At 44.9% G+C, this 18,086-nt stretch overlaps 1 protein-coding gene across 1 annotated transcript in view; it reads left to right on the forward strand.

Moving 5' to 3' along the window:
- KIF5C (kinesin family member 5C) overlaps window positions 1–10,303 on the forward strand; it is a gene marked incomplete at both ends in the record, with an annotated part of 143,296 nt that extends 132,993 nt beyond the window's left edge. Inside the window, 4 exons of the mRNA XM_084254976.1 lie at window positions 3,335–3,406; window positions 5,816–5,920; window positions 8,802–9,018; window positions 10,197–10,303. Of these exons, the coding sequence (XP_084111102.1) occupies window positions 3,335–3,406; window positions 5,816–5,920; window positions 8,802–9,018; window positions 10,197–10,303 (501 nt within the window). The remainder of the gene's footprint in view (window positions 1–3,334; window positions 3,407–5,815; window positions 5,921–8,801; window positions 9,019–10,196) is intronic.
- Between the last annotated feature and the right edge of the window lie 7,783 nt (window positions 10,304–18,086).

The following is an 18,086-nucleotide window of genomic DNA, read 5'->3' on the forward strand; positions in this document are numbered from 1 at the left end:
AGAAAGATGACTGCTTTCAGAGAAGTTGGTCTTTCAAGTCTGGAGAAGACTGTGCCCAGGGACATGCAGGGGAAGCAGAAATGAAGCTATGAAACGGCTGTGTTACCACAGAAGTGATACCCATAATTACAGATAATTATAAAAATTCAAAAAATATTGAATATGAAAATGTTATTATATGCCCATCAGTCAGAGAGAAATGGTATTTTAGTGTCTTTTCTTCCTTTATACTCACGAAGTCTCCCACACTGCCTCACCCCCCATCTCTGCTCCTGCACGCCCTCACCTGCACCTTCACTCTTACCTCCTCCTCTCAGTCTATTTCACATGCACCCACACATGTGCAGTCACTCATGCTCCCTCAGACACATCACACTTCACGCCCTCTCACACCTGCACTCACATCCGCCCCCTCCCCCTGCACAGGTGCTCACAGGCACCTGCTCTCACACCCACAGGCCCTCACTTTCAAGTTCTCCCCCGTGATCATCCACACACACTTACTTAATACACGCTTACTTAATACACCCCCTAACGCACTCCCACTCATACTTATTTTGATCACATGCTTTCTTACCTGCACACTCACTTGTGCACACACAATCAGTCCCACCTTCTTGCTCAACCTCAGCTCATACCCACAGTGCACTCATGTACTGTTGCACCAGCACAGTCACACAGTGACAGTGCATTTACGGACACTTACACTTGGCTCTCACACTTGCTAACAGTCACTCTTGCATTCATTCACTCACATATTTATGCAAAACCCACACTTTCATACTTGCTTTCTCTTTCACACTCACCCATGAGCATATTCTTCTTTTTGATGTTTAAATACATTTTTAACAACACGTTTTCCTTACTGGCCTCCTTAAATCTATCTACTCATTCCCTCTCACTCCCTCCCACCTGTTCACCCACATCCCACACTCACACCCTACACTCCACACTCCTCCATGCTCACTTAACAAGCCTACTTTGCCTCGTGCACACACTCACCCATCACCCCCTCCCTCACACATGGATAAAGCCACTGATATGGTGGCTTTCTCTCTCTCTCTCTCTCTCTCTCTCTCTCTCTCTCTCTCCCCCCCCTCCCCCCGCTCCCTCCAGCACCCCTGCACATCATGTACACATATACTTTTTAGACCCCAAATTGGAGTCACACAGAATGTGCCATTTAAATGGAGATGTTTTCACTTAACCTTCCATGAGAATCCTCCTCAAGCTGTCAGTGTTCCTCAGAAACAGGCTTGCTGTCCTTGGCAGGCTGCTCTTGAGCCCTCTTTAGCTCAAGGCCTGTTCTGACTCCTTGAGTGGGTGGGGCTGGAGCCTGCTGTCCGGGGCTCAGAGCCCGGGAGCCTCCTCCAGGGACATCAGTGGGAAGCGTGGAGTGGAGGGCAGCCCTGCAGCCCCATCTTGCTTCCACAGGACACTGTTGACTTGGGCTGGAACCCTCTGCCTGCCGTGGATGGGCAGCGGCCTTTCACACCTCACTGGTCCTACCCTCACTGTCTGCTGTGGCAGGAGCTGAGCCCTGAGCTTTTACACAGCACAGTGGCCTGCGGTGGGAAAAACTTGAGGGATGCAAATGGGGAGTGGTAATGAATATGATGGAGGAATAGTCATTGCTGCAGGAAGCCAAGTGACGATTAACTCTAAATTCAGTGTGCACAGTGTGGCAAACTACCTTAAAGGTAGATTCCCCTCCCTAACTGTTGAGTTCACCTAAAAACAAACAAAATGAGATGAAGTCACAAACTCATTTGTACTTAAATCCCATGGAAATGCTTGACCCTTTGGCAGGACACACATGTCTTCTCATTTCCCTTTGGTGCGGCATTTTTCATGGAAGATATTTAGTGTGACTACAGTTCAGACAGTAATAAAATCCCTGAACTAGGAGGAGGAGTGTGTGGAGCTGGGGTGCAGGAGGCTAGATTCTCTCAGGCTAGGGTGCAGGGCAGGTGTCTGCACAAATGTGAACCTTGATCTCTACCCCATTACCTGCCCTGGGAGATGGCTAAGCCTGGACAGGTACGATGTGCATGGTATTCATAACAACAGACTATTTGGCTTCCTGCAAAAAGCAATTTACCTCATCTGAGGAAGCAATTGACTTTGGGTGCTTGGTGCTTCAACACTGAATTGCAGAATTGAGCCCAGTAATAAGACCTTAAATTAACATAGGACCTTTATTCTGAGAAACTTAGTGTTTCCAGAGTTTTATGGTCCATTTCTTTTTTCTGTAAGCATATGTGAGTGCATCCCTTGACATTCTGTATTAGAGTAGGTCAACTAGGACAAATTGAAAAGTATGAAAGTGAGTTAATCTCTCTCTTCCTCCCTCATGGAAAAGATTTTTTGCATAGAGCTAATCACACCCCCTCTTGTAAATACATGGTGACTTGAATGGAAGGGAATGATTAGATATTCTGCTCTTATTAACAAAGGTCACCAGCTTTGGTTATGATTCTTGTCAAAGCATAAGACTAATTCCTTAAGGTCCTTTAAGAGAAAATAATCCAAAATGAAGGAAAAAATTCTCCCGGGAAGTTAACTGCACTGTAATTTATAACAATAGAAGGAATCAGTAAAAGCCTAATGAATAATGACTGTCAAATGTGATGCCTCGATAGTAACTTAACACTAGCTAGTGTTTATTGAGCACTTACTTTATACCAGGAACTGTTGTAAGCATTTTATAATTACTAGCTCAATCCTGACAACCAAAACTACGAGGCAGTGACTATTTTTATCCTGTCACAAATAAGAAAACTGAGGCACAGAAAGTTAAAATGACTTGCCTGGAGTCACCCAGAGGAAAAGTTCACGAGCTGCCTCATCCTTCCAGTCAGTGATGAAAAGCAAATGAGCCTCTGGACCAGAGCCAGGAGACAGTGTAGCAACATGAGAAAAGTCAGTCAGTGAGGGTGGGGGAAATCGCGGCTAGCTTTTCATTTAAGCTTGTTGGTGTCATAGATGATATGTATGTGACAAATTAGAGAAAAAAAATGTTTTGGTACAACATGGAAATTTTTGTGAGAAAAACTTGAATTTTTGTGGTTAAGGAAAAATAAAAAAGAATGCACTTAGAATACAGAAAATTTGCAGGCTTTGTTTTGGCTTGTAGTTTGTTGTTGGGATCCCAGTCTGCACCTAAGTGTGCTCTTCATGAGGCAACAGATGGAGTGGGTAGAGGTGTGTTCTGGGCAAGTCAGAGGAAGCGGGGGACATTGTTGCTTTGGCTGTGGAGACCTCTGGGGCTGATGTGTCATCAATTCAACTTGTCCTTGCACTTAAGTGGCATTTTAACAATCTTCTCTTCCAGTCTCGAGAACTGCAGACTCTGCACAACCTCCGTAAACTCTTTGTCCAGGATCTGACTGCCCGGGTCAAAAAGGTGAGTTCTATCTATGTGAATGGGACTGAGGAGAAAAGAAAGATGGCCAGGAAGAATCATTTTCCATAGAAATATTACTTAAATTGGAACTGGTTATGCTTAAAAATTAAAGACTTTATGCCAGAGAATGTTATTAAAAGAATGTGCTGGAGGCAAAAAAAAACCAAAATACTTGGGAACATATTTCCATCTGATTTTCTTCCTTTAGTAAAAGGAAGTTATAATCCTTTCCCTTCATTTCAAACAAATACATACTTGTCTGGCTGCAGTGTGAAAGGCAGGGGAAATCCAGAGGGATTTGGGGCTATCATCAGATAGCCCCAAAGCATGGCGAGCAATTCCAGAAATAGACAAGTTAGAGGCAGTAACCTCCTACTTGCCTGTTAGGAGGTGACTGGTCAGAGTTTATGAAGCACATTAACATCCCGCATCTTGTTTGCTCTTCTCAGCAGCCACGTAAGTGGATTTCTTAGTGTTCTGTTTTGTACATGTGGAGCTAGACTCACTGGTTAAATAACTTGCCCAAGATTGTACAGCTGGGAAGAGCCTAAGATAGGTGTGACTTTTGAGTGTGAGCTTCTTTGGTCCTCTTGCCAAGCACAGTGATCTTGGGGAGTCACCATAGGGTGAAACCAGCGTGAGAGATAGAGGCAGCAACAGAGTTGCTTTTTATAAATGTTTAAAAGTAATTAAAGAGGAGCAAAGCCCACATGCTGAGGTATAATTGGATGGAAGGAAGGCATATTCAAGAATACTACATGCATGTGTGCCTCCGCATACATGTGTGTACTTGAAGTTGTCAAGGGAAAAAGGTGAACAATTTAAAGAAGACAGGGTGGAGTGAATCAGATCTTAGAGGAACAGAATTAATAGCTTAGATCAATATATTAGACTTGGTCAGGAAATGGGTCAGTTTTTTTCCAGAGAGGAGGGATAAAAGCGAGATGGAGTTACTTGCAGGGAAATATATAACAGTGTGTAGAAGAAGCATCCAGTCACTTTGAGCTTCACAGTTAATATGGAGAGATGGGTCCTCAGTGGAAAAGGACAGAACAGAATAGGGAAGCCTACAGACATGAGGCAGCTGAGGGGGGATCTAGGGATGAATGAAAGACTGCTGAGCTATGGCATGAGTGTCAGCTGAGGGTCAGTGCATGGCTTTGCTGTGGATCCTGACAGCATGGTTCTAGTGAGCATGGAAGCCTGGAAACAAAAATAAAGAAGGTGGAGAATGATGGGAGATTTCAAACCTGCATAGTGTCAGTTGGGCAGATCGGTAGTGACCATAGTTGTCAAAATAGAAATGACAATAGGACCTGGGCCAGGTAGGTGATGGAGAGGAGACCAGTGAGGTCTGACAAGTGCAAAGGCTCAGTAGGAAGGAGGAGGTAGTCCCAGGAGGGTGAAGAACTTGAAACCAGACTTCTGTGATTTCACGATGCAGGTCTTAGAAGAAACTACTTTTAGACCAGTGGTTCTCCAGGTGTGCTCATCTGGCCAGCAGCATTAGGGCCAGCTGGGGATTTGCTAGATGTACAGATGCTCAGACTCACCGCAGATCCACTGAATTCAGGACTAGGTGTTGGACCCAGCAATCTGTTAACAGACCCACCTCTGGGTAACGTTTGAGCACCCCTGGTTTTAGAGACACTGGTTATGTCTCTTATGGGTTGTATCCTGTAGCTTCTGCTCCCTCTCAGAAAAAGAAGGGTGATCCCTTCTACAGTCAGATGAAGCAAGAGAGCATTGCCATGTTTGGACTCCAGGATGTGTTTGCACATGTATTTCCTATCTTATCTGTGCCACTCAGCTTGGCAGTGCTGGAAAACTGGCAGTATTGTGCCAGTTTTGGGATCTGATAACCTTCAAGAGTTTATTTAGCATAGTGCCCGGATGCTGTGACCAGTTTGAGATGAATTCACTAGGGGATTTCAGGGAATTGGAAGCTCAAGGGACAAACAGAGGCCACCAATTCTTTCCTGTGCGTTCATAGATTCTTGTGTGACTTATATCTCAGGCGTAATATTGCAGCCAAATTTAGGGTTGCGTTCTCACACTGATAACTTCTTAATGAGTTTTGGAACCCTTCCTTTTGAAAAGTCTCTTTATCTACCTGCAAGAGGGTATTGATCATAAAAAGAAATTATCTATCTTTCAAAAAAATATTTGAAGTTTTTTTTGTGCTAGCCCTCTAAAAAGTCATACTTCTAATCAACAAACAGAATTAGTTAATTGGGAAGGTTATTCTGTCTTAACTTTTAGAGGTCCTGCTCATTTTTGTTTGCATAATAACCTATGCTGGGATTGGGATTTTAAAAAAACATTACTTAGCACGTACCATCCACATTATGTTGGGCTGAGGGTGGGCAGTGTGACCACCTGGCCCCTAACCTGTTGGTGTTGATGCAGAGTGTGGAGCTGGACAGTGATGATGGAGGAGGCAGTGCTGCCCAGAAGCAGAAAATTTCCTTCCTGGAGAATAATCTGGAGCAGCTTACTAAGGTTCACAAACAGGTAGGAGAGCCAGCCTTGCCAGTTTCCTTCTGCTTTTCTTTCTCTCCTAAAAGAAGTCCCAACAGATTTAATCACAATGTGGGGTAAAGTATTCAAAGGTTAATGGACAACACATCATCAGAGAATATTAGTGCTGGAGAGTCCTGGAGATCCTTTATTCTTCAGTGACTTTCCTTTTATATAAAATACAGCAGGTCCTCAGTAGGGTCTTGGAAATTGCAACTCTAAGCAGAAGGACATATAACAAAACATGTTTTACCATAGACTAATTGATGAGTTAAGTTCCTATGGCATATTTCTGCTCTCCCAAAAGTATCACCAATCTTCTAAATAAAGACCCAGAACACTAATAATGTTAAGCAATCATTTTTGTATTAATTGATTCATTCATTTTGCTTATTCCAATTTAGAATTGCAGGTGGCAGAGCCTATCCTGATAACCAAGGGTGCAAAGCAGGAACTAACCATGGGCAGGGTGCCCTTTTATTGCAGAGTGCAGGTGTGCATATGTGTGCGAGTGCACACACCCCCACACACGCTTCTCACCACTCACTGACTCAGACTGAAACAACTTAGACATCATAATCAACTTAATCTGCACACTTTTAGGATGTAGGAAGAGACCCTAGTACCCAGAGAAACTCATAGGCATGAGGAGAATGTACTCACTTCAGAGACGAGGGTCATAACCGGGAATCATTTTTTTTCCTCATGAATATTATCATGAATAGGTGTAGAATGAAATGATCTTATTTGAGCACCTGCTGTGCTTTTTTGTTGTTGTTGAAGCTATACATAAGGGCTTAAGTTTGAGCTCTCTTGGGCTAAGAGATCGGGGTGTTCAGAGCCCTGCCTTTTCACTCTGTCTCCAGTTCCACTGTCTCCTCCACGGGCCTCGGAACCTCCCGGGACACCTCTGATGCCCCTCAGTGGCACCAGAGCTGCACAGAATGCCAAGTGGACACCACTGACCTGGCTTAGGCCCCTTATTTTAACAGACTGGAAAAAAAGACTGGGAGAGGAATAACATGCTTCATCCCATACTTGGGAGAACTAGAGCTGGAACAGCCCCCACCATTTCTTTTCTGTCACCCTGTTTCCTGGGCATCCAGGAAACATGCTACCAGTCTATCTCCAGGAATTTGTCTAGAGTAACAGAGATGGATAACTATGTCCAAACCTACTGGTGGTTTCGGCAGGTCTGCCTGTCTCTCATTTCTGATTAAGTTCCAGACTGGTCGTGACTCTTCCTTAAATCCTAAAGAAATCTTGGGATGTGGTAAAAATGATCCAACTCTTGGGTCACATGACAGAGGGAATGCCAATTCTCTTTCCCACTCTGCCCTTTAAGTTCATCCTAATAGCTCAAAGTTTCCTCACTGTAAAGTTGGAGGAATGAACTTAGCTTTGTGTTGTGGGGATCGAGGGATCATTCACTTCCCTTGACTTGTCGAGTTCTCTTCAATATCACCACCCAGAGGGAGGATGGCAGATTTGCCATGGCTGAAGTCATTCAAGCAAAAGCTAATGAGACACATAAAAACAGAAGCTGCCAAGGAACTTGAAATAGTGCTGTGGAAATCATTAATTATTCATGAATTCTATGAATATTCATTAAAAGACTACTCTCTGTCAGGGATCAGAGAGAGTGATGGGGATGCAGAGGTAAAGAATGCAGTATGGCCCCAGGGATGGTTCAATTTTGTGTAGTACTTGCTGATTTTCACAACTTTTCTTGAACCTTTTATGTCCCCCCCATGGTCCTAGTATGCAGTGTCCTTTTTATTTTCTTTTGAGAAACCTGAGACTTGTAGTGACTTACACCAAGTTAGCTGAGCAGGAAATAATAGAGTTAGCACTTGGCCCCAGCATAACCTAGAATGCGTCTGGTGTGTTGTATTTGACATGTAAATGACATATAACACTGTTTTCATTTCAGGTGTACAACACAATGATGCAGCATTTGTAGATATTGCAAAATGATTACCCTAACAAGTGTAGTTAATGTCCATCACCACACATAGTCACAAATTTTTTTGTGATGAGAACTTTTAAGATTTAATCTCTTAGCAACTTTCAAATATGCAGTAGAATACTGTACATTACATACCAAGGACCTTTTCATTTTATAACTGGAAATTTGTAGCTTTTGATCCTTCTACCCATTTCACCCAAACCCCAACCCCCTGCCTCTGGCAACCACCCATCTGTTCTCAGTATCTATGTATTTGGTTTTGTTTGTTTTGTAGATTCCACATATATGCGAGATCATATAAATATCTTTAACTTACTTCACTTAGCATAGCTGGTTTCTTCTTCATTGAGGGCCTTAGGTAATGAAAGAATAAGCTGTACATTTTTGCCCCTGGAAAAGCTGCGCAATGCAGTCCAAGTCACATGCTGGTGTAGACATGTATGTCCTATGTGTCAGGTGGCTATCAGAGAGCTCCGGAACATGCCTGCCTTTTACTGAATGCTTTGAACTTGCCTTAAATTTCTTAGCATTCACATGCTCATGCCATGTGTCATGTTTCTCACGGTATTTCCATCACTCCAAAAGGAAATAAATTCTACCCTGAGAGATCCCTCTAGCCGTGAAGGGTTTTACATTTGTTCTGTACCCCTTCTTCCTTGAAGCCTTTGCGTCACATCTTTTCGGGTGTGGAGTTGGACTTGGGTATCGGTTTTTATATTCCTTTGCTGATTCCAGAGTTTCTGGACATAGGGATGTTCCAAGACAGCCTAACAGGGGGCGGTGGCTGTTGTGCTGCTTCCAGCTGCTCTCCTGTCACTTTCTTTATCTCCTGCAGTGGGTCTGCTTCTGCTGCTGGCCCACGGCCTCCCCAATAACTCACCTCATTCCCCCCCCCCCCCACCGCAGCTGGTCCGGGACAACGCAGACCTGCGCTGTGAGCTGCCCAAGTTAGAGAAGCGGCTGCGCGCCACGGCGGAGCGGGTCAAGGCCCTGGAAAGCGCGCTGAAGGAGGCCAAGGAGAACGCCATGCGGGACCGCAAGCGCTACCAGCAGGAGGTGGATCGCATCAAGGAGGCTGTGAGAGCCAAGAACATGGCCAGGAGGGCCCACTCGGCCCAGATCGGTATGTGTGCTTCTCACCTGGGCCCTTGCTTTGAGGCAAGGACTCCGGTGGTCAGCAGCACTGGTGCCCCGAGGCGCATGGGTGGTCCACTCTGCGACATCAGGAAGGCTGCATCAGGCCCGCAGGACCTGGGCTGGCCAGTGCCATGCCGGTACCCTGCACCCATATAGGGAGAGCGGGAATGTCAGGCACCCACTTCCTTACTCTGAGCCATCCCAGCATCCATGGTGGTTTCAAAGCTGCTGAGAAGAGCAGAGAAGCCAGATTAGGCTATAGAAAGGTGTTTGTACACAGAGGTACACTCAGAAACACCAGAACATACATGTGTTTCTCAGAAGGCTTGAGGGCCCTTCCTGGTCTGTACCAGGAAGAACCTTGAAGGAACCTCAGGGAAAGCTGCTTGCAAGAGCAGGTTTTGAAATACCCTGGAAAGAACCAGGCGTGGCATTAGAGATCAGGGTGCGGCTCCAAGCTGGGGAGGGGGTTTGGGCACCCAGCCCCTTGAGACCTGGGTTTGGATGCATTGCTGATGCTGGGCATGAGAATGTGGTTGCTGACTCAGAGCTCCCAGGATAGAGTCACAAGAATATAGGGGATTTAGGGATGTTCTCTCTCTTTTTTAAAAATTGAAACATCTCCAATATTATGTAATATTTTTTTCATCAGATATTGCTGTGCAAATGTTTTGTAGCCAGCAACTTCATTTTTCTCATTTTAAGATGATGCCTTAGATTAGTGGTTCCTTGAATTTATTGGGTTTTATGCCCCTTGAAAGTCTACTGAAAACTGTGGGCACTCTCCTCAGAAAAACTGCATCCAGGCAGAATTCAGCATCCAATGTCAGAGATTGCACAGATACCTTTGAAACCTAAGAGGACCTATGGATCTCCTTCAGATAAATGGAAAGTCCTTTGTTTCTAATTTTCCTCATTCTGAATTAAAGTAATTGATACATAAGTTCTCTCTGTCCCCTAAACACTGGGTGCCTTGCATTTGCTGACCATGCTTATTAATAGGAAAGCAAAACTTGCCTTTTCAGAGAGTGCTGATGGTGATAAGAATTGTCATAGTGATAAGAATTGTGCCTCTGGGTTTCCACATGTGACATGTGGGTTTATGGGGGTGGCTGTTAACAGTTTCTGAGTGTCTGTTCTCTCCTTTCTGTTGGTTGGATATAGCCAAGCCCATCCGCCCTGGACACTACCCGGCATCATCTCCAACAGCCGTCCATGCCATCCGAGGGGGAGGAGGCAGCTCTTCAAATTCCACTCACTACCAGAAATAAATACGAAGTGAGTCCCTGGTGTCAGGTGGTTTCTCTGGGGCAGCTTCCTGCTGCCGCCTGCCCCCCAACCCCCCCACCCCCCGCCTATCTCAGCCACACCTGTGTTGATCTGTAGTCAGAGGAGCAGAGATCATTTCTACTCCAACAACATGCCCTGGGGGTTCTAGGTTTTGGGGGACCTGAACCTACCCTTAAATCAGTTTAGAGGCTTAGTCTGGGGCCACCTGACCCTGGGAACCTTCAGGATTAGGTGAGGGTGTGGCAAATGAGTCACCTGAGCTTGCTTTTGTTTGGGGGACTCCTCTCTGTAGCTGACATCCAAAAGGGCACTCACTACCTGTTTATCAATTGCTTTTTTCCAGAGCAGACAGACATGGGTGGTTGCGATAAGCCTCAGGAACTAAATGTAAAGAAAGAGCCAGCCAGATAATTGAAAGTCTTATTTTTATAATTACCCTTTGATCTCAACAAATGGTTTTTTAAAGGATGTGCTCATTTATGTCTAGGCAGGTCCAGACCACTTTTTTCTTGGAGACAGTGGTCTGTAAACGTCTCTTTCCACAACCCATGTGTCCAGTATTGCTCTACCAGCAAAAGAAAGAAAAGTGGTATGTTGTGGAAGAGAGATCACCCAGCTCATTCCTTTGAGAGAGAGAAAAGAAGTTACTGGCTGGGCAGGGCAGAAAGATAACTGGATCTGTTTAGAAAAGCTCTGACTTTGCACCAGTGACTTGTGGATGCAAAGAGGTGGCTCTTAGTGTTGTGTTGTTCTCAGATTAAACCCTCATTAAGGAAGCAGCTTGCAAAAGGGGTAAGTTGCAGCAATCAAGGGCAGTTCAAGAGAGAAGTGGCCTCTCATTGAATTCTTCTTGCATCAAGGTAATCAAGGTGATGGGCTGGAGTCCTCATGCAGGGGGGGTGTCAGCACTGCTCAGCCTCAACCTGACACTTCCAAGAAGGAAACCAAACCTAAGGGCTGAACCCAGACCACTTTCACCTGTGTCACCCAGGCAGTATGCCAAGGGGTGGGGCAGGGCTAGACAGATTTCTGAGGACTCAAGGGAAGGCTGAGGTAGGGGTGGGCAACTTTTCTATCACCTTTTGCCCCATCTTAGAAGGGTGGATGGGACCTGATCTTGGCAGTAGGCACCTCATCCAGATCCAATCTCTGCTTTCAATGAGAAATAAAATAGGATGGCATACAATTGCTTTTGACTGCATATTAACATTTTGGGTTAACAGTGAAGGGAATCTTAAGACCAGAGCGGGCAGCTTAGGATAGAAAGTACTCTGGGTTCTCATAAGTTTCTGGATGATTTTGTTAGTCACCAAAGTTTGAGAACTATTATCTCATAGTAACTATGACATGCACAGAATGGACGCTCATTTCTCTACCATAGAGAGGAAGTTCGAGCGTGAGCTGTCAATGGCAGGTAAAGGAACTCTACATGACAATGGAAACCAGCCTCTTCAATTTAGACTCTGTCACTGTCCTCAGCGAGTATCAGCCTTCCTCAAGGTCATCCTGAGAGTTTTGCCAAAATGACTCCTATAATTCTAGCTATCATACCTACCTTTCAAGCTTAGCAAGCAGGAAGGAAGCCAGGAAGAGGCGAAGCAGCTCTCCTGGCTAAATCGGTTTCCTTTATGTAACCTTATCAGAAAGTCCCATACAGTACTCATGTTGACATCATCTGGCCTGAATGGGGACACGTGTCCTCTCTACCTGCAAGAGTCTGGAGGAGGTTCCTTCTAAGTGGACACCTCATTACCCCTAATAAGAGAGTAGGAGCGTGTTCTTTCTTTCTTCTTTTTTTTTTTTAAATTCTTAGAGACTTTTTGAAACTTTAATGCATATATATTTTTTAGGATTTATTTATTTATTTTTAAAAATAAATTTTTATATTCCCCATACAATTGCAACCCCCTTATTTTTACCCCAATCCCTCCCCTCCCCGCCCCCCACCCCCCATAAAGTGTCTCTGGTTCATAGTTTTTTGTTGATTTTGATTTTCACTTTCTTATAGTTATTCATTTTCCTGGTCCCTTATTTCTAAGTTTTCTAGATTCCTGCTATGAGTGAAACCATCTGGTATTTTTCTTTTTCTTTCTGGCTTATTTCGCTGAGCATGATCCCTTCCAGTGCCATCCATGTTGCCGCAAATTGCATGTGTTTATCTTTTTTGAATGCTGAGTAATATTCCATGGTGTATATGTACCACATCTTCTTGATCCAGTCATCTATTTTTGGGCATTTGGGCTGTTTCCAAAGCTTAGCTATTGTAAATAGAGCTGCTATAAACACAGGGGTGCAGGTGCTCTTTGGAATTGATGTTTCTGTGTCCTTTGGGTAAATACCTAGGAGTGGAATTGCTGGATCATATGGAAGCTCTATGTTTAGTAGGTCCAGAAATCTCCACACAGAGGAGCGTGTTCTTTCACTGAGGGCAAAGAGATGGATATGGTGAGCAGCCTGTACTCTGCGTTTACTGAACAGCTAATGTGCAGCAGTATTGTGCTGGATGTAGCAGCCACAGCCACATCCCCCCACCACCTGCTCCCTGTGAGCATGCAGGGAGGTATGTATGCCTGACTGCCCACAGGCCTTTAATAAATATATTGGCCCAGGCATTTTGGGGTCCAGAGATCATGCCATGGACACTTCCTCATGCAGTAGCATAAAGGTCTGCCAGGCCCGCACTTTACATAAGTAGGCACAGTCACATGCTGGCCGGCCATCACCCATGTATGTACTTACACCTAAGACTGAAAAATCTGGTAAGACTGAGGTCTGGTAAGACCTCAGGAATTTAAAAGTCACAGAATCATCCTTACCCATCATGATGGTTTGTTTTTTCATATAGATGATGAGGTTATTTTATTTAAAACTGGAAAATTCTTGACCCACTTTATATAGATCTTCCTTGACTTATGATGGGTTACATCCCAGAGAATAAGTAAGTTGACAATGTTCTAAGTGAGATGCTGGCAGTGCTGTGGGGTAGCAGCTGTTTCCCCTGGTGGTCCTGGGCTGGCTGGGAGCTCTGTTCCCTGCTCACCCAGCATCACAGGGAGTGTTGAACTGCCTACAGCTAGCCGAGGAAAATGTAAAAATTCCAAATTTGAATTATGACTTTTTTTGCACCACCGTAAAGTTGAATTGAAAAATTGTAAGTTGAGTTTCTGTATGTCAGGGACCATCTGTACAAACAGCTCCTCTAACTGGACTGTTTTTATCAAAAAGTCAAAAATTGGCTCTATTTGTAGGTGCCAGGAAGGTGGTGTTAAGCCGCCTGGCTTTGGACAAGAGACTTGAATTGGGTTTCTGGTCTTCTACTTTTTCTTCCTTTACTTCCCTGCAGAGTTATTTTTCTTTTCTGTGAAATGGGGAGAATACTTCTCCTGAATCATTGGCATTGAGTGAGGACTAAATGAGGTCATGCTTCTAAGCTGCTTGGCAGATAATAAGCACCCACTTACATTGTCAGCTTCTAGTATAGAGTAGCCGTGCTTGGCACAGAGTGGGTAGTTTCTGAATATTGGCTTCTGTTCTCCTCCAGTGTCTCTCTGTGATTGTAGATTATAATCACCAAGTCCGGAAGACCCACATCTGAGTACCCTGTTTGGCGTGCTGAACAGATACAAAGGATCTTGAAGATTCTATCATTTAATTATCTAAACATCATAAATAAGAACATTGACTATTTTTAAGAAAATAATTAAACATTTTTCAGTAGAGGTTAAGAGAGGGTAGTAACCAATGGAATGTGAAATTATAATTGAAAATGAGGAAAACTTTAAATCATTTTTTGAAAAAGCGATGGAAATACAGAATTTGCTGTTTAGATGAGATCACCACCTTTTTGAGATGGTCTTTCCTGATCTTTGTGATTCTCACTCTTGAGTGAGATACACAGGCCTTTGAGCCTGAGGTGAGCAGTGGGACTGTGACCTAAATATCCCAGGCCTCTGGGGGTCTTTGGCACAGGAGTGGTGGGACCTAGCTGATGATTGGAAAAAGCCACCCTGGGCTGGGCTCTGGAGACAGGACAGGTGAGGAGAGAGTAAGAGGTGTCCCCAACCGTTCCTCTTGGGAGGGAATAGCACTCAACCAAGGCAGTGGCACATAGTCAGAGTCAGCCCGAGTTTTCAGGGCGACCAAAGGCAGTTCTGGGTTTGGGTCTTGGCCACCAGGTACCTTTTAACAATGGCTGGGAAAATTGGTCACAAGCAGGTTTCATGGAAGGAGCAAGTGTGGTTTTCATTATTCGGATGGTAAGATGTCTCTTAGCCTTCTGACCTAGCTCACCATTCAAGTGGGAGTGCTGAGTAAGCACTGACGAGTCTATAGTTCAGGAGAAAGGCCAGGGTGGACATCTTAGAGGGTTATGACCCGTAGGCTGTGCTTAAGGCCCTGGTCTGGGGGAGGTAACCTGGAGACAAGGTAGACTGGGAATGAAAGCTAGGATAAAGGAGGTAGGTGGTCTGGTGGTATAAGGAATGGTCTTTTGCTTTTCCTATATTTCCATCATTACTTCTCAAACTTGAATAGTAAATGGGGTAATATTAAATGAATAAAATTCTCAGATTCCAAGCTTATTTAATTTTCTTAAATAGTAAATTTAATAATGAAATTTTAAAATCTAGTGTACATTCCTTGTACCGATATTAGGTAGCTATTAGATCAAAACAAATCTATAAATAAGACTCCACCTCCCCACATTGGTCTGAGAAGGAGAATGTGAGAACTGGAGAGGCGGAGGAGGCCTGGGTCCTGGAAGGAACTGGTCAGCTGTGTCAGAGGCTGCTCAGAATTCAGGGAAGATGATGAGAGACTGGGCGGTGGCAAAGAGCTGTTGGTGACAACCTTGAGCAGATTCAGTGGGGATTGAGCACGGCGAACAGGGGCTAGAGAAAGGGAGGTGGGAAAGGAGAGGCAGCAACTGTTGTGCTTGGCAGAGCAGTGGAGGGTATGGGGTTAAGAGAGGTTGCCATTCCTTTTCTAAAACTGGAGGTCTTATGGCTTATTTGAATGTTGATGGTAATGATCCAGGTGAGTGGGGGAGGTTATGATCCAGGAGAGGGAACATTTGCAGGTAGAGACCATGGGCGGTGTGAGAGGTGCTGCATTCCAAAGCATAAACAGAGGCAACACTGCAGCTAATGCAAGAGCAAGGCTGACTAGCAAGCACGGTGCTGGCGGCCATGTGCAGCAGGTGAAACCTGGCTTATCTTAGTGTTTATTTTCTGCAAGTGAGAATCCAGACTGTCATTTCAGGTTGGGGGCAGAAGGCAGGACTGCATTCTGGGGAGGCGAGAAGGTGTGAAATGGGCCTTTCATGCAGTGTTGGGGGCCTGTTTGAGGCCCCACATTGAATGTAGATACCTGTTTCTAAGGGCTCTGGAGCTGCCCTTCAACTCCTGGTAGTGCTTTTCCAAGCCGATGGGCACTTGTTTGAATGTGCCAGCAGATGGCGCCAGTGGGGCACTGCTGGTTCTGAAAAGCTTTGAAGACAATGGTCTTGCTTTTCCTACATTTCCATCATTATTTCTCAAACTTGAACAGTAAATGGGGTAATATTAAATGAATAAAATTCTCAGATTCCAAGCTTATTTAATTCAGTTAAATAGTAAATTAATTATGAATTTTAAAATATAGTGTACATCCCTTGTAACGATATTAAGTAGCTATTAGGTCAAAGCAAATCTATAAATAATACTCAAATAAAACTCCAAATCAAAAACCTAAACAGATTTAATGAGAGATGGACTTGGGCTGAAAATAGAGCGAGGTGCCACCTGGCTCCAGTGTGCACCGCGTCCTGGTAGTTAGGCTCGGCTGCCCTTCTTTCCTGTGTCATGACTCAGTCCTTCCACTGCCTTTCTCTGCTAACACCACTGCAGACCCACAGCCTGACTTCAAGTCGTGTTGACTTCTTAGAACTGGAAAACGGTATTTCCCTATTGAGTCCAGCTCCTTCCATGTTAGCCTGAGGCTACTAACACCATGAAGAGCAGCATAGCATTGGTGCTGGCGTGAAGCCAGCCTGGGCCTGCAGTTGCAGGAATGCTCAGTCCCGGGGGGTCAGCTGCATCACCCAGAACATAGCCACCCAGTGCTTCAGATGCACATGGGAAGAAAGACACAAAACTGAAAATCTCATAAAATGAACCAAAGACCCAAGGATGTCACTCACTTTGTTGATACAGAGGAAGATGCTGACTCTACTTTCGCTTACAAGTCCAGAAATTCTATTACATGCAGTAAATTTTGGATAAAATATTTGGTAGCTGAAAGGATGCTTAGAATACATTTGAAGAAGCAGTTGTGTAATTTTATGCTGTGATCTTAAGGCATGTCTAAGGCATGAAGCAAGCAACCCTGCCTTTTATAGCAGGATCTTTGCAGTGACTGTAACTGTGAAAATCATGAGAGGGGCCTGGGAGCCCTCTCTGGCCCTGTGTCTCTGATTTGTGTGACATTCCCTGAACTCAGACTGTCACTGAAGGATGACCCTGTCTTCAGGTTTTACTACGCTGTGTCCTTTACTGGGAATATATTTGGTAATTGTTAACAAAAACAGTATCTTTAACATTTTAAATGGTGGAGTGGAAGCCAACACACAACAACCTCTCCCTCAGTTCCCCTTTGCTGTCACGGGCTGGTGTGTTTGAGAGCTTGAAAGCCCGGGCCCTTTGCTCCTGTCTGTCTGCAGTTCTCAGGGTCATCGGCCTGTCCCACGTGGCCAGGACATTTGCAATACACACGTGACTCTGTCCTCCAAGATGCTTTGTCACAGTAAGAAACACCCAGACACACCCCTAAACATGGGAAGTCCAGACCTCTGATTCTAAGACTTAGAATGCCCCTGGCCACTCCCCTGCAGCCACCACCCTCAGCTACATTCCTAAACTTTTGGTCCATTTAGGTCACTGGCCCTTTTTGAACTGGGGACATCTAACTTCTCCGGAATCCCACCCTTCCCTCGCCCTTCACTCCTTTCTTCACCCCACACAGAGTGGAGTTTTCTCTCTAAGCTTCTGACTACTAGAACGCCAAGACCCATCCTGTTTGGTCCTGCATGCATCCTTACATTCAGGCTGAACCTCCCAAGCTGACATACTCACTCACCTATGCGCTCTTGCTTTTCTGACCCACTGTCGTCTTGTTACTGTTTTCCCTGCCCTGAATACCTGGGTCCAGCCTGTGCTGTGCCACTGTTGGGGTTTGCCTGAACTTTCCTGGCCTTGACAACCCATCGCAAGTAAACATCATATACATCGGAGTTGCCAAATTGACTTCTGGTCACAGTAAAATGGGTTTCATTCAATGCATGGAAACCATGCAAGCACCTGACTTAGCCCTCTGATAGAGTGAAGCCAGAAAGCCTCATTGATAGCAGGTCTCATACATCTAAGCCAATGAGCCTTCAGCTATTTGCAAATCCTAGCAGTGAAATGGTTGAGTCAGAAGAATGTGCGGAAGTTGAGGGTACACTCTGATACAGGCAGGGTAGCTGGGTGATTGCAGGCTTGGCATCGAAGCAGGACCACCTGGCATTGTGTCCAGCTTAGCCATGTCCTGGGGTGAGTCACCTCATGTCTCCACCCCAGTGTCCTCTGTAAAATATAGCCATGTAAAATTTAGCCTTCTTATAGGCTAACCGGGAGGATTAAACATGAACAGAGTTTAGACCAGTGCCCGGCACAGAGCAAGGATTTGGTGTTCACCCACGTCGTCTTCACCATCTACTTTATTTTCATCCTACATTCTGCAACCTAG

Source organism: Talpa europaea (genome assembly GCF_964194135.1).
Source record: "Talpa europaea genome assembly, chromosome: 1".
NCBI classification, from domain to species: domain Eukaryota; kingdom Metazoa; phylum Chordata; class Mammalia; order Eulipotyphla; family Talpidae; genus Talpa; species Talpa europaea.